This window comes from Etheostoma spectabile, chromosome 14 (assembly GCF_008692095.1).
Source record: "Etheostoma spectabile isolate EspeVRDwgs_2016 chromosome 14, UIUC_Espe_1.0, whole genome shotgun sequence".
NCBI lineage: Eukaryota > Metazoa > Chordata > Actinopteri > Perciformes > Percidae > Etheostoma > Etheostoma spectabile.
Window position 1 is genome coordinate 10,848,027 of NC_045746.1, and position 14,498 is coordinate 10,862,524.

At 44.3% G+C, this 14,498-nt stretch overlaps 1 protein-coding gene across 3 annotated transcripts in view; it reads left to right on the top strand.

Annotated features, from left to right (window-relative positions):
* Positions 1-14,441, top strand: part of nhsl3 (NHS like 3) — a 43,109-nt gene extending 28,668 nt beyond the window's left edge. For 2 of the 3 annotated variants that reach the window (XM_032536389.1, XM_032536390.1), the window contains 8 exons: positions 7,030-7,188; positions 7,559-7,602; positions 7,715-7,853; positions 8,522-8,629; positions 8,706-8,869; positions 8,975-9,172; positions 9,271-12,751; positions 13,213-14,441. In XM_032536389.1, the coding sequence (XP_032392280.1) occupies positions 7,030-7,188; positions 7,559-7,602; positions 7,715-7,853; positions 8,522-8,629; positions 8,706-8,869; positions 8,975-9,172; positions 9,271-12,751; positions 13,213-13,253 (4,334 nt within the window). In that variant the 3' untranslated portion in view covers positions 13,254-14,441. Of the gene's footprint in view, positions 1-4,660; positions 4,923-7,029; positions 7,189-7,558; positions 7,603-7,714; positions 7,854-8,521; positions 8,630-8,705; positions 8,870-8,974; positions 9,173-9,270; positions 12,752-13,212 lie in introns of those variants that run through there. The other variant, XM_032536391.1, reaches the window with a different exon arrangement.
* The last annotated feature ends 57 nt before the right edge of the window (positions 14,442-14,498 follow it).

The following is a 14,498-nucleotide window of genomic DNA, read 5'->3' on the forward strand; positions in this document are numbered from 1 at the left end:
AAATCTAGATAGTGCATCATTTCTCGGTTTTGATCGTGTGTATCTTTTCCCCTGTGCACGCTACAGAGTAACTCCGTAATTCACTAGACTCTCTGGCGTGTGCAGATTCCACTGATATCTGTTCCCAGCCAATAGCTTCAGTATTTCTCAAGATACTCCCAAACTAAGCCAATGAAATATCACAATCCCCATTGGGCCCATGTGGGAAAAACTGACAGCATATCCCACCAGTTAGAGAAAGAGGTCATAAAACTGGCATTCCTGTGTAGCCAATAAGAAGACAAGTTGATTGATATCAAACATGGCCAGAAAAAACTATCCCTGTGATGACTCTAGCTCTGTCAAAGCAAAAATAAGGCCTCCTTATGGCATTTCACCATTTCATCAAATTATGATTACTTATTCCTATAAATCTATGTATGTACTTCTTTTAGGTATATGTGTGAGTGATGTGGATGTGTTTTTGTATTTCAGAAGTTTTGTATTTAGCACTTTTTTGGCTTTTTTAGAAATAAGAAAAAAGACAAACGCACAGACATATCTGTAGAAATACATTCATATAAAATCCATTTTATAAGTCATTTTTTTCTGGATTTTTTCAGTTCTAAGTTGAGACATGTGGCTAGGGTACTATTTTAGTATATAGCCCATGTTATATGCTTACAGTAGTGCTTTTTATTAATTTTTCAGCTACCCCTGTAGCTCTGTGTCAGTAAGGCCTAGTGTCACAATGCCACTAGAAACAACAAACTGAGAGTGTTAACTTCACAATGAACTCAGGGTCATCCCAGAGGGCCAAAGCATGTGGAAACTGCAGCATGTTTTAGGGGGTAAAAAGTTAGGCGAGAAAATCAAAAAATCTGGACTTTCGTTTTTTTTTCACATGTTCAATAATTTGCATTTATCCTCTGTTATAATATATAAGTACATATATTCATCCCCCCTAAAGGACTGATCCTAGAGAAAGAAATAGACTACTACACCTAATCAGCACTCCACACAGACTGGAATGTGACCGATCAATATTTTACCTTTGTTGTTCATTCTCATTTTCCATGCCTCCCCATGTCCCCCCAGACACGTTTTTTTTAACCCAGCATGTACGCGCTGAACCACACATCCATTAACACACACACACACACACACACGCACATTGGCCGCTTTCAAGCTTAGTCAGGCATGAAGTGGAAACCCTGGTACTTCTCATGACCCAGTGGCCTGAATGCTAACCTGATACTGATGTTGAGGTTGTGACAAAGGCTGAAAAGGCTATTCCTATTTTATTCTCTCTCTCTCTCTGTTTACACATCACTCCTCCCCTGTGCAACGAATGAGAGAATGAGCTAAGGATAAGATGAGCTAATACTCACCATGTGGTCACAGTATTACATTTTCCAATAAGTGCATGCGTGCGTGTGTTAGAGTTTGGGCTTGGTTAGTCCACTGGGAGCCATATTTTACATTTAGCTGCTTTTTCTTCCGTCATCAGTATAAACTGGCCCTGTGTATCTACAACGAATGTTCTCATCGAATGACCTGCTGTTTTTTGCAGTCTCATCGCTGGCAGCCCAGACAGAGTCCGAGTTGATACAGCACTCTCTAGTGGAGCAAGAAGTTATATGTGTGTATAAGAAATGGCAGTGTTGATGTAGAGCGGCGTATCCATGTGTCGCCTCAGAGAGGTTTGTGTCCGCTCTGATAAAACTGATATTTGCCTTTTCTTAAATAGGTCAGTCTTGTCCGGTTATTTTGATTTTACGTCAAGTGATTTTCTTTATATTTGCAAGCAGTATATATCCCAAATATCTGCCCGCTGTGGTTATGTGGAGGTCACTTTGTTTTAAGGAGCTTCTGGATTCACACTTTATATTTTTATATTCATGTTTCTGAGTTTTCTCTTGCACCACTCTTCACTTTTTTATGCTACTGGCTGGAATTCACAACAGGAAATATAAATCAGAAAAAAAAGAGAATGATATGTCAAATCATTAACATTATTTTGAATGTTACTCTTACTAATGAGGTGCATGTCTTTTGGCCTTTGACATGTTAACAAGCCTGTATTGTCGGCTGATTGTCCTCCAACATGCAGCTTGACCTGCTAACAAGTCCAACAGTCTAGCTCAGTTGATTTATAATATTTCCTTTAGTGTTAGTGTAGCAGCGTCTGAGTAGCCTTTGAAAAGCCACAGCACTTGATTTAAAATTATATTGTCTTATTGTAAGTGTATCGAATAGTTGTTGTTTTCATCCAATCACTCTCTAATTAAGATGTGAAGTTTGGGAAATCCACATTAGCATGAGGTGTTTTTTTTGCTTATGCAGTGGAATGGTGTGTTGTGTGCGGCATCTGAAGCCCCTCTCTCCCCTTTGCCCTCTCTCCCAAGACCAGATGGTGTCTCTTTAGGCCCTCTAATGAATATTGATATGAGGGGTCTTGGTTAACAACAGGGGGTACCCCCCTGTTGTTAACCAAGACCCCTCATATCAATATTCAACAGGCTGGGCCAGAGACCGCTAATATTGAAACTTAATAAAGGTCTGATTGAGGGGACTGGGTGTGGAGGGGATTTATAAGAAAAGGCATGGTTTTAGATCACTGCGAAACAAAGCGGTTGTTTTCTTACGAACATACAGGCTCCCACATGTCCCATATTGGTAATCTGTCTTGCACAAATAAATATGGATTAGGAGCTAATTGGTTTCATTTAGTCGCCTGAGTGACATCATCCAGAGGATACGTAATGCTGGAGTAAAAATGTAAAATGACAGCAACGTTTCTAAGCAAAAGACTGAGGTTAGAAGGGCTGTTTGAGGGAGAATAAATGGCATGGGCGAGGGAGTGTAAGGTAAAGAGATGGACAGGTTAAGCCACTGGCGGAGTTAATCCTCTGGCATGACTCCAATGTCTAAATCTGCTCCCCTGAATGCCTCAGCTTATTCCAGCCACCACTCAACCCGAGGCTGAACCCCAGCCAGCAGGACCCCAGGCTGGGCCGTCTGACCCTGAACACAGGGGTGGAGCTTTCTTCACTGGAGAAGCTTAGCATCCTCACCCGACCTCCAGTGCCAGGAGTACTGTGTGTGTGCAGTGTGAGGAGCGATGGCGGGTGTATGGATGAAAGTTATTGTGCTACTACCCTCCAGCTGGTCCGAGTGTATGGGCCAGCTGTAGCCCCCTGGCGTGTCATTTTATCGGAAAGAAACATCCATTCAGAGCGCATTTGTGTGTTTGGCACAGAATCAGCTTTTAGTTGTTTTTTTTTCATAGCTGTGTTATATTTCATACCCTCTGCAGTTTATCAGGAAACATTAGTAGGCGTGTGGCAACACACGCGTGCAATGAGAGCTGCGATGATGAACCGAGGCTGTGTCAGCTATTTATAACTCAAACTAGACCTCTGTGGCTATGAGGCAAAGGGGCAGACAGGAAGAGAAAAGGCAGAGAGAAGAAAGATGTGAAGGAAGAGAGATTGGCAGAGACAGAGGGAGAGAAAGTGATGCAGTGGAGAGGGTTAGGCATTACAGCACGTTGAAATAGTTGTTTAGCTTTTTCACTGTGAGGACACAACCTCTACTGTCAAATGTAGCCTCTGTAGCCCTTAGATAATGAGACAGAGCGTCAGACAGCGGCATGGTGCTGAAGGCTTTCATTAGGGAGAAGACAATGACAAATAGAACTACAGGATTTAACCTTAAAGTATATCAATGGTGTAGTTTTAGCTTTTCTTATACCCACAATTGAAATGGAAAACAATAAACATGAGGAAGGCCTCCAGTGCTGTACAATTGCCTAAAAAAACACATTTCCATGGCAGAAGCAGCAGAATGCAGTTCATTTAAAGTAACAACTTTGATATTTTTTGTCTAAATTATTACAATTCTGTTTTATTTTACTGCAAAAAAAAGTTTTCTAGTTCTATGATTTACTTATGAGGAAAGTTTACATCCACGCATTTTGATTAAGAATCTTTTCTTTGGCTTTTAAGTTGTATTAGTCATTACAGTATGTCAAAATATTACTAATTATCGAGGTAGTATTTCACACTATTACATACTGTTTTTTTTTTTTTTTTTAATTACAAACCAAACAGTACAAACTCAATGTAAACCCTCAAAAAGGTGGTTCCCAACCTGTGGGTCGGACTCCCTCAGGGGGTCTTAAGATACATCTGAAGCGTCACAAGATTGTTCAAATTGTTCTCCAATTGTCACTTTTCTTCTTAAATTTTTGAATCTTTCCAGAATCTTGGCATTCACATGCGTGATGTGTGTATACACACAATCACACGTGTGCTTCTTCTATATTGAGTGTGGGTGGATGCCTCCTAAAAGCCAGACTTTAACAGCTGTTTTGCTTGTGGGTGTGTGTGTGTGTGTGTGTGTGTGATGGTGTTGGTGGTGGGGGGGGGGGGGGGGGGGGGGGGGGGTGTCTTTATTTGACAATAGAGAGAGAAATGCAATGGAGGGAGCCAGTGTGAGCGACAGAGCAAAATATATAGCGAGAGAGAGCAGAGGGGGGGAAGGGAGGAGGGTATCCGACTGAGGGATAAGGCAGCTGGGGCAGGCTGCTTGGCTGGAAGCAGATCTTATTGTGTACTCGTCCATCCCGAGTCAGTCAGACACTCTGCAGGAGGAGGAGAGAAGAGAGCTTCTCACTCTGACAGGTCACCTACAGTCACTCAGACAATCGGCTGTCAGAGAATTTTTTTCTTCCTCTATCATTTTTCTATCCTTAGAGTTCAGACCATCGGGATCTTCTTTGTAAAACAAACTCACGTTTTACATTAAAAAAAAGGACTCGGACTAATTTGCCTTTACCACAGTATTTTGATTTTGTATCTGCTATGGCGCTGGTGTAGGCATGGTGGTCTTCTTGAGGAAGAGCCTCCACTCTCTGCTGTCTGTCTTCAAGAAGAAGGGTGAGTGCTGACAGGCTGTAGCTGTGACTTTAGGCTGCTGACAGAGATGAACGCTGGTTTGGACAGTAATACTCTTTAACTGTGCTTTGATTGGGGTTTTTAGAGTTAAGCTGAACTTTTTTCCAATACATTATATGCCCTAAAATGTGTGTGCAGCATGGTTGAGGTTATGAGGTGATGGATTAGTAAGTTAGTTAGTGTAAAGACTTGCTTCTATAATTGTTGAGAGTGGACAGACAGGAAAGGGGTGAGAAAAAGAGGGGATGACATGCAGCAAAGGGCCTTCGGTTGGATTCAAACCCGTGCCGCTGCCAAAGGACTCGGCCTACATCGGGCGCATGCGCTTACTGGGTGAGCTAGAGGCCACCCCATAATTGCTGATTTTGCATGCTGCTAATTGTGTCTGTCTCACAAACACAGACAAACTGTCATGCAATAATTAGTGTTGAAGGCAATTTAGGGGTTCTCTCTAATGCGATAAAGGGCTTAACTGACTTTTCTGGCGGTCGTCTTAATCGACCAAAAAGCCTTAAACCTCCCGCAGGGGTCTGGCGGAGTCTCACGAATGGCTGCTTTTCCAAAAATTACAAGTAGTAGTTAGAGCACAACACCTTAAATGCTGGTAATATGCACTCTGGGATGGCAGTTTTGTAATGAACGTTGTCTCTGTTTCATCAGACAGTCCCAGGTTCACAATGACCCGAGATTTCCCACAGCCACACACAGTGGTGGGCATTGTGTGCCTCACCTGTGTGATTGTGGAGGGGGTCGGGGCAGGAGTGTCCGTTACCGTACACACACACAAACATGTACAGTACGTACATCCACACTCACAGTGTTACCTGACCAGGTGAAACTGAAAGCCCCAGTGTTGAGAGTGACAAAGTAGGGAAAGCGGACACCTCGCGTTGACTTCTGATTAGCTAATAACTGACATAGCCCACACAGCCAAAAGAAAACATACAGCTAAAAATCATAAACAAAACAAGTTCTAATGGGTGCATAGGTAGCTCACCTGGTAGAGCAGGCGCCCAAATATAGAGGGTTACTCCTCAAAACAGCAGGCCTGTGTTCGATACCGCCCTGTCATTCCTCCCTCTCTCTCCTCTCATACTGTCTCTGGTTGTCACATCAAATTTGATCATGCAACAGTATTTAAGACAAGATGGCTTCCACCTCCTAAATCCCCAAATACTACTGTTTGTGTGCACATACTCAAGGCAAATAAATATAAAGCTTACCATCTCTTGAACACTATAGCACAGGCATAAAATAAGTCTTGGCTTCAGCCTATTAATTTTTTGGTTAGCTACAAATAGCTGCAAATTGTGTGAAATAATTGTTTCTTTCATGTATGTTAACCGAAATAAAATTATTCATCATCAACACTGAAGTTTAGTATAACTGAACTACAGCTTTTCCTAAATTTACTGCTGTATGACTAGTACTTCATTTTATTTTTAAATCTTTCATGTTCTGTTGTCTCCACTTTTGTTGGCTGTCCTTTGACATTGAGTAAAGTCATTCTGAAAGGAGAGCCTGCTCCAGTTCCAGTGCAGGAGGTCCCCCAACAGGGGGTCCAGTGGCATCTTTACATATGGTCAATGCAGATTATCTAATCTTCCATGCGGTGGTAAGGAAGAGAGATACTGAAGGAGATTAGCCAGGCAATAGTTTACTGTTGACAGCCTGGTCTGGGATGTCTTCCAACTAAACCGCTCAGCTGAGGAGATTGGTGTGCCGCGTCAAACGTGCACAGATAAGCACACACCCGCGACAGGTGGAGGTGTAAAGGATTCATTGTAAAGCTGATAGATGTTTTGGCAAGTGGACACCTGTTGAGTCTGCTTGCATTTGGTTGATGTTTGACAAAGAGGACAAGGCAGTACCTGCTGAAAGACAAAGGTTTAAAAGGCTTGTAGAAACCTGGTGTGTTTCACAATAAAGTGTGGTGTTTTTAGTAAAAAGATAGTAAACAATCAGCAAAATGGCAGATACGGTAAATATGAAGAAGTGTAATAAGCTGCTGTTCAATCCAAGATCCAAATTTTACAGTAGTCTTCTTCTTTGCGTTCCCCAACCCTTTCTTCTTCCACCATGCCAACAGCTGGCCCGAAAGGGAATGAAGACCAGAAGAGGTTGACCGTCCACTACAGGACGTCCCAGCACTACCAGGAGAATGTTTTCATCGAGGGCAGCAGGCCACAGTACCTGGAGGACCTGCACACTGAGGCCAAGAAGGGGCTCAAGATACTACAGCAGGAAGGTCAGACACAACACTATAAATAAACAACATATTAGTTACTGTAGACACTTACTGGCATATATTCATGTTTTATACTCAAAGAATGTGAACCCATCTAAATGAAGCTTATCCACAATATTTAATAACACATTGTAGCATAGTATAGTATAGTAAGTACTATCAGACTGATTAAATACATAGGAGTATTTATGTACTGTTCGTCAATGGCAATTTTCTGGATCTGGTCATATTAACATTACCAGCGGGAGCTTTATGTTTACCCACCTTTTATCTACAATTACATCACTGATGATAGATACTGTACATGATTATGGATGGATTTTGAGTGTTCATCTTTGGGGTTTGATCCTTGTCTATTTGGTTCATACAGAACACACCAATGGAGTGAACTTTCCTGACGATGAGAGCATTGCTGTAAGTGCCTCCAAAAGCTCTGTGTGTCATTTTTTCCTTCACTTCCTACACACAAAGAAGGCCACCTAACTAAAGACTGCTGCATATGTGTGTGTCTGTGTACCCCCCGCAGTCCACAGACACTCTGCGTCCGGAGCAGGATGTCAGCTCCAAGGACAGAGGTGGCTCTCCGGAGTCGAGATCCACCGCTGGGAGTACTGATACCATAGTATCTTCTGCTGTGTCGACTAGGCCTGTGCTCACCCGCCAAGGTAAACCACAGTTATTTATATTTATATGTATGTGTGTGTGTGTGTGTGTGTGTGTGTGTGTGTGTGTGTGTGTGTGTGTGTGTGTGTGTGTGTGTGTGTGTGTGTGTGTGTGTGCGTGCGTGCGTGCGTGCGTGCGTGCGTGCGTGCGTGCGTGCGTGCGTGCGTGCGTGCGTGCGTGCGTGCGTGCGTGTAAAAAGAGATTTTGAAAAGAAGCATCCATATCTTATATCTTAGGGAAATGGGAGCTAATCATAGTTCTTGTGCTGTGAAAGCAGTTTCAGCTTTGTTCCTGGGTGTACTGCTTTATGGAGACTTACTTATTTAGCATGCACATCTCATTCCTAACTTGGTGCCTCTGTAGTTATGGCGTAAAATCAAAGGGAAAGCAACTTGACACGCACACACACACACACACACACACACACACACGGTCACACAGCTGGAACTTTTTTCCCGATTACTCAAAAGTTCTAAGGCTCTTCTGGTCCGTATTTCCTTTGAAAAATCCTCTAGAAAAGCCAGGTCCCCAACATACTTCACTGAGTTTTGATGCATTATAGTGCAATGCATGCATTATTTCACCAAGTTCTTCTCCTGTCCTGAGCACAAATTTTCCATTGCAGAATAAATCTTAAATTCAGTTACAGTAATTGAATTGTGTCTCTCAGGTTCTACATTCAAGCCTCTGAATCCAGTGAAAAGACTAGATAAGGGCAGGAAGAGGAGCAGGAGGACCACCATCATGGGCATCCCCAACCAGGTCCAAAAAGAGCTTGGTACGTCCACACCGTCATGTAGACATCATGCATCCTTGGGGTTAAACTTGTTACTGACAGGGATTTCTCTTCCCAGCATTGCACAGAAACTCTACCTTCCAGCAGCTTCCAGCAGCTTCCTCTAATCACGACGGAAATGTCACCAACAGCCAATCAGGTGTTGTAATCATTCCTACGGTTGATGGAGGGTCTCCAGTAGCGAATAAGGAAGGAGCAAGGGTGCACCTTTCAGACCTGGAGGTAAAAGGATCTCCAGAAAGTATACTTTTTTCCGTAATAGTTTTAATACACATTACAGGTTGTTTTTTCTCACTTAAAAAATGTCCTTCCTCCACTTCTGAGCAGGCCTCCAAAGATGAACAGCTGCTGAGGAACCACCTCCAGGAAATGTACCAAGACGAGCAGCCTTTCAACCACCAGGGCATTGCCTCCTATGCCTGTCCCACCTCAACCCTGAGACCCAAGTCCCTTGCACTACCTGGCATGATCACGTCCTCATCCTTGTGTCCTTCAACAGTGTTTAGCTTCCTCCAGGAACCCCAGGTAAGGATTCCATCAGTTAGTTAGTATTTGACCTTATTCTGTGTTGAGCATTTGTGAAAACTTAGCTATGAAATTTATATTTCTGTGTTTTTATGTAGGGTCCAGTGATGTCCATGTCTCCCCAGGCCACCTACTTGTCCACAATCATCCCTAACGCTGTCTTGCCAGCCTCGATTGAAGTCATAGAGATCGACCGCAGCAGCAGTCAGACGCGTGGCAGCAGTGTAAACCATGGCGGTAGTGTTCGCACTGTAAGCAAAAGCAGCCTTGCATCCGGGGACTTATCAATCAGCCCGTTTTTGTCCAGAAGATCAGGTGGAGATGGTTCCCAGACTGACAATTCCCACGAGGACTCCACACTGATGCCCACATCGGCATTGGGGATGAACTGGAGCGCGTCACAGTCTCCAAAGGCCATTAATTCAAACTCCTCCCCGGTATCCTCTAAGAGTAGCACACGTAGTGGCACTACACAGAGAGTGGGTCCGAATGGGTGGGACAGCCAAACAGAGCAGTCTAGTGGGGACCAAGACCTTGCTAGTCTCTGTAGCTTAGTTAGCATGATTGGCAGCTACAACATAAAAAGGGAAAATGTAGTTACAGGTGAAGAATATGAGTCTGATGTTTCAGGGTCAGTGGCTGCTGGGGACGAAGCAAAGACTAGACTAAATTCCACTCGCAGTCTGTCGGTTACGAAGACCAAGCAACCCCCAGCACCTCCACGGAGAACCAACTCTCTGCATAATAATAAGATCAAGAGCAACTCCAGGGTTCTGGTGGATATCGATGACTCCGTGTCTGGACAAGTGGCAAATGCCAAAGAAAATATTGTAGCAACGGGTGAGATCAAATCAGTTACTGCAGATACCAGTATGATCCCCACCTTCGTATCAGACTCCACGGGGTCCAGCTGTGTAAATGCTACCTCCAGTTCTTTGAGCACCACACAGGCATCATGTAGTGAGGCAGGCGGAGCAACAGAGGCAGAATCCAGCAGCTCCTCCCCACAGAGAACTCCCTCGGAAGGGGGGAAATTTGAACGGACCATGTCCCCTTCCAGTGGTTACTCCAGTCAGAGTGGCACTCCGACACTCTCTCCAAAAGGGATCTCCCCGACTTCTCCTGACAAACAGAAGAAGAAACCCATCAAACCAGAGAGATCGGTGTCTCGAGCCTCATCCTCAGCAGCTTCCCCTTCCTCCTCACTTACCTCTCTATCATCTGGCGCATCTGAGTCTATCAATCCCGATGTCTCCACATGTAGCCCCAGTCTGCCTCCGCAGGGATCTCCACCCACTGTTACTGCTAAAGAACGCACTCCCGATAACAATTCTTTGACTTTGAGGGTTGAAGTCAGAGAGCTGTTAAACATCCCGCCACCTCCCAAAGTCAAAGCTCCATGTCCTCCTCCTCCTGAGACATGGGTTCACAACAGACACACCTTTCAGCTCCTATGTGGACCTTGCCCTAATGTCGGCACAGTAACCCAGAAACCAGCACAGATACAAGACAGCACAGTGAAGCAAGCAGGAACCCAGACAGAAGCCATTAAGGAGATGCACGTTGTAGTTGAAAAACAATCAGCTATAGACAAATCTGTCTTAGAACTGTCAGAAAGGAAAGCAAAGCCTGAGACTTTGTTAGAAACAGGCACTAAAGGTGTTCACAAGGAGACGGAGAAAAGGGAATTTCCAAGTACCGAACGAGAGAGCATGGAAGCAAGTGCAGACGTTCAGAAACAAGAGCAGAGTAGTAGCCCTCCAGGGAAGGACCCTGAGAGTCCAAAGAAAGATCCTCCTCCTGTCATGAAGAAACCCATGGCAGTACTGCACAGAGAGGAACTGGTGTCAACAGAACACTCAGTGGACAGACAAATAAAATTGAGTAGCAGTGCCACGACAGAAGTTAATTTACCTGTTGAGAACTATACAGCCTTCTCACAGCACGGGGTTATAATTTTAGTTCACAAGAGTGATCACGAGATGGACAAAAGTGAGGTCACATCCATGCAGACGCTTTCTGTAGAGGTCCCCAAAATTAGTAAGGCCTCGCCACCACCAACCCCTCCCCCGGCATATCACCCTACACCTCCTCTGCCAAGAAAGACACCTACTTCATCGGTGTCTGCGCAACCAGATGAATTACAGAGGCTACAGGAAGAGACTCATGTCGTAGAGTCTTGCTGGCCACCTCCTCCACCTCCTATGGAAGAAGACTTGTTGTTTGGAGGAGACGAGGTGGACTTTCCTCTACCTCCTCCACCCTTTGTGACAGACAGTGTGGCAAATGGGAAGGACAGTTGTCTCGCAAAGCTGGATGTCCCAAGGAGACCCATAGAGGAAGTCGGAGAGACATTTGAGGATTCGAGTGAAGCTGGGACATCTGTACATGGTCAAATTCCAGATGTGTGCCCTGCTGTTCCACAAGCGGTTACTGACACCAAACCAGGGGTTGCTTTGCAAGTTTCAAAAGCTAACACCGCTGATGGGATTTCTTGCAGACCTGTGCAACAATGTTTAGCTGTTTCAGACAGTGTCCCACCTCCCCCAGTGATTTCATCCTCTTTGCCACCCATTGCAGGACCAGAGAACCCAGCATCAGTCTCTGATTTAGACCCTTCCAGCAGTTTCCGGAAGCGAGACTCTCTGAAAATGGAAGATCAGCCTCCCTCCGAGCTTCTCGTCAGTGCCCAACCTCAGATTTCTGTCCCAGTGGCACCCCCTTTTCCAGCAGAGAATTTATTTCCTGGTGTTCATTTCAGAAGGCAGCCCAGTATACAAAACCGAGAGGCCAGAAGCAAGGAGCTCCTTTCCCGCCACAAAAGTGCAGCCATTCCCAAAGAGGATGCCAACATACCTCTAGTCACCCCCTCCCTGCTTCAGATGGTTCGTCTCAGATCAGTCAACATGACTGAAGATCAGGTGAAAGCTCCATCGGAGGACAAGTCAACAAACCAGGGCGCTTCAGATCAGGAGAATTGCCCAGTTTCAATCCCGGGACCTCAAACCACTCCACAGAAGCCCCTCCGAAAGTCCCTGTCACTTAAATCTTCCCCTCAGACACTAAAGACATCTTCTGGGCTAATAAACACTCCATCCATGCGCTTACAGGAAGCCATACGTATGAAAACGGCAGCCATGTCTTCAAGAGATGGTCTTCCATCCCGTCTGGGTGTGAGATCGTCCACTTACAGCTCTGTCGGTGAACACGGGGCTCTGTCCCTGAAATCCCCTGAGGGATTTGACATGCACATGTCCCCAGCCTCTACCGCCAGCTTCATCTTCTCGAGGAGCACAAAAACGGTTGTCATAGAGACTCCAGCCGCCTCCTCCACTGAAGCTCAGGCAAGTCTGAAGCAAAGCTTGGCGGCTGAGCTCATGCAGGCCCCCGTTTTCTCCAATGGTGGGGGGAAGTTGGACAAAGTTCCTCCTCCAGTCGCAAAGAAACCAGCCCATGGGAGCATCAGTGCTTCACAGCATCTCCCTGCTTGTTTAGCAAAGATGGACTTCAGTGTTGAAGGAAACAGAGTAATAGCAGGAGTGCATCATATGAGTGGAATAATACCTTCTGAGACAACAAGTAAGAGCAGCAACATTCTTTGTAACCATGATTTTCTGTCATTTGTCATGAAAAACTGCCTTCATCAGTGTACTGCTGCTGAGTGTGTAAACTCTGCTGATTCATTGCTAACAAATCAATAGCAAACCGGCCACACTCATGTCATGAAGACACAGAATGCAAATTCTAGCATTACCATGATCTTGAACAGCTAAGCAGTTTCACATTGCCTTAAACAGCATATGTTCTGCTCTCTAGAACTGCAAACACAAGCCCCCCCTTTTACACTAACACAATACAAATGCTGCAGGCTTTGCCCTTGGCTTTTTCCAGTCAAATGTGCGAGCGTGTGCTTCAATCAGCCTTAACCTGAAGCTCATGATCACGTCTCAGTGACTGAATTAACACTCATCACATGTGTTCCTGTAACTGTGTTATGCTGATGCCATCATGTCTCTCCTTTTCTTGTCTTCCCCCTTCAGCTACAAGAGTGACAGCGGACACAATTGAAACACTGTTTTAAAAAAACAGTGAACCAGGCTCATGCCCGAGGAACAAGCAAAGACTACGAGCAAGTAAAAGTACAACTCACAGCAAGGACTGACATTACTGAGACGTACAAGTCAACTATCAGAGTGGTGTGTGTGTTAAGTCTTCTCCAAAAGCCTTAGCCTGTAATGGCCTTCTTACATATTAATGCAAAAAATGTGTAGCTCCCCATTTCTTATGATAGCTTTATTCTGGAGTATTTTTCTAAGCTATAGTTTTTCTCTTACTAAGGCGCCTCAGGATGAAATGGGGTACATTGGCTTGACTGTAAATATTTGGCTTGTGTGAGATCGCCTCCCAGAGGTAGCTATTAGTGGCCACTGCAACTCAGAGAAAAAGATTTGTCTTGACAAAGCATTCCTGTACGGTCTTTAAGTCTTCTTTGCCTGTTGTTACATAATGCATAATGAAGCGGTTGTCAGGAAAAAGCTGACGATGGCCTCCACGGCAGGACACTTTAGCATTTTATCACCTTCTTGGCTTAAAGATCGGCGTAAAAACTAATTGTCACACTCAGTTCTAGTCCTGCTTTTCACTGTGAGGATAGCTATATCTGGAATTGTATTTGAGAAAAAGGGATGCTGCATACTCACCAAGAATGAGAGGAAGACATTTTGTCAATTAGACAGAAGCACTTTTGTGAAGCTACACATGATAAACCGTTAAGATTTATCGCAGAAAAGCATCCGATTATAGGAACTGCTAAAATGTCGATTAGATAGAATTTTTAGTAAAGGCCATCAGATCTGGGAAATCTTTGACGACAATGGTAATATAAGCAATCCTATTTATTTATGTGGTTGTTTCCACTTGTAGCACTGTCTGTCACCTTTTCCTTCTAAATATGAAATATTTAAGAAACTATTTCATCTGGCAAACCACTCTTAGGGCAATGGATGTAACGGTTGGCCCTGGATGACTGATACACTGGAGTAGACATAGCAAGAGGTCAATGTTTTTTATTAAATGTTCTGTATCCTTTGGCCCATGCCTTTTTGGTGGAAAATCCAACTCATTACTATTTGCACAAAAAATGCTTTCCCCCAGCAAAATCATTGTGAGTGAACTGACTCTTTGTAATGGGTCGCAAATCAACGTCTTGATGATTATAAAGATTTTATGTACAGTTACTTCTAAAAAATAAAATTTAAGTGTATTAAAATGTACTTCCCTGCTTTCTTTCTCTTTAAAGATGCGGTACGGACAGACACCTAAACGT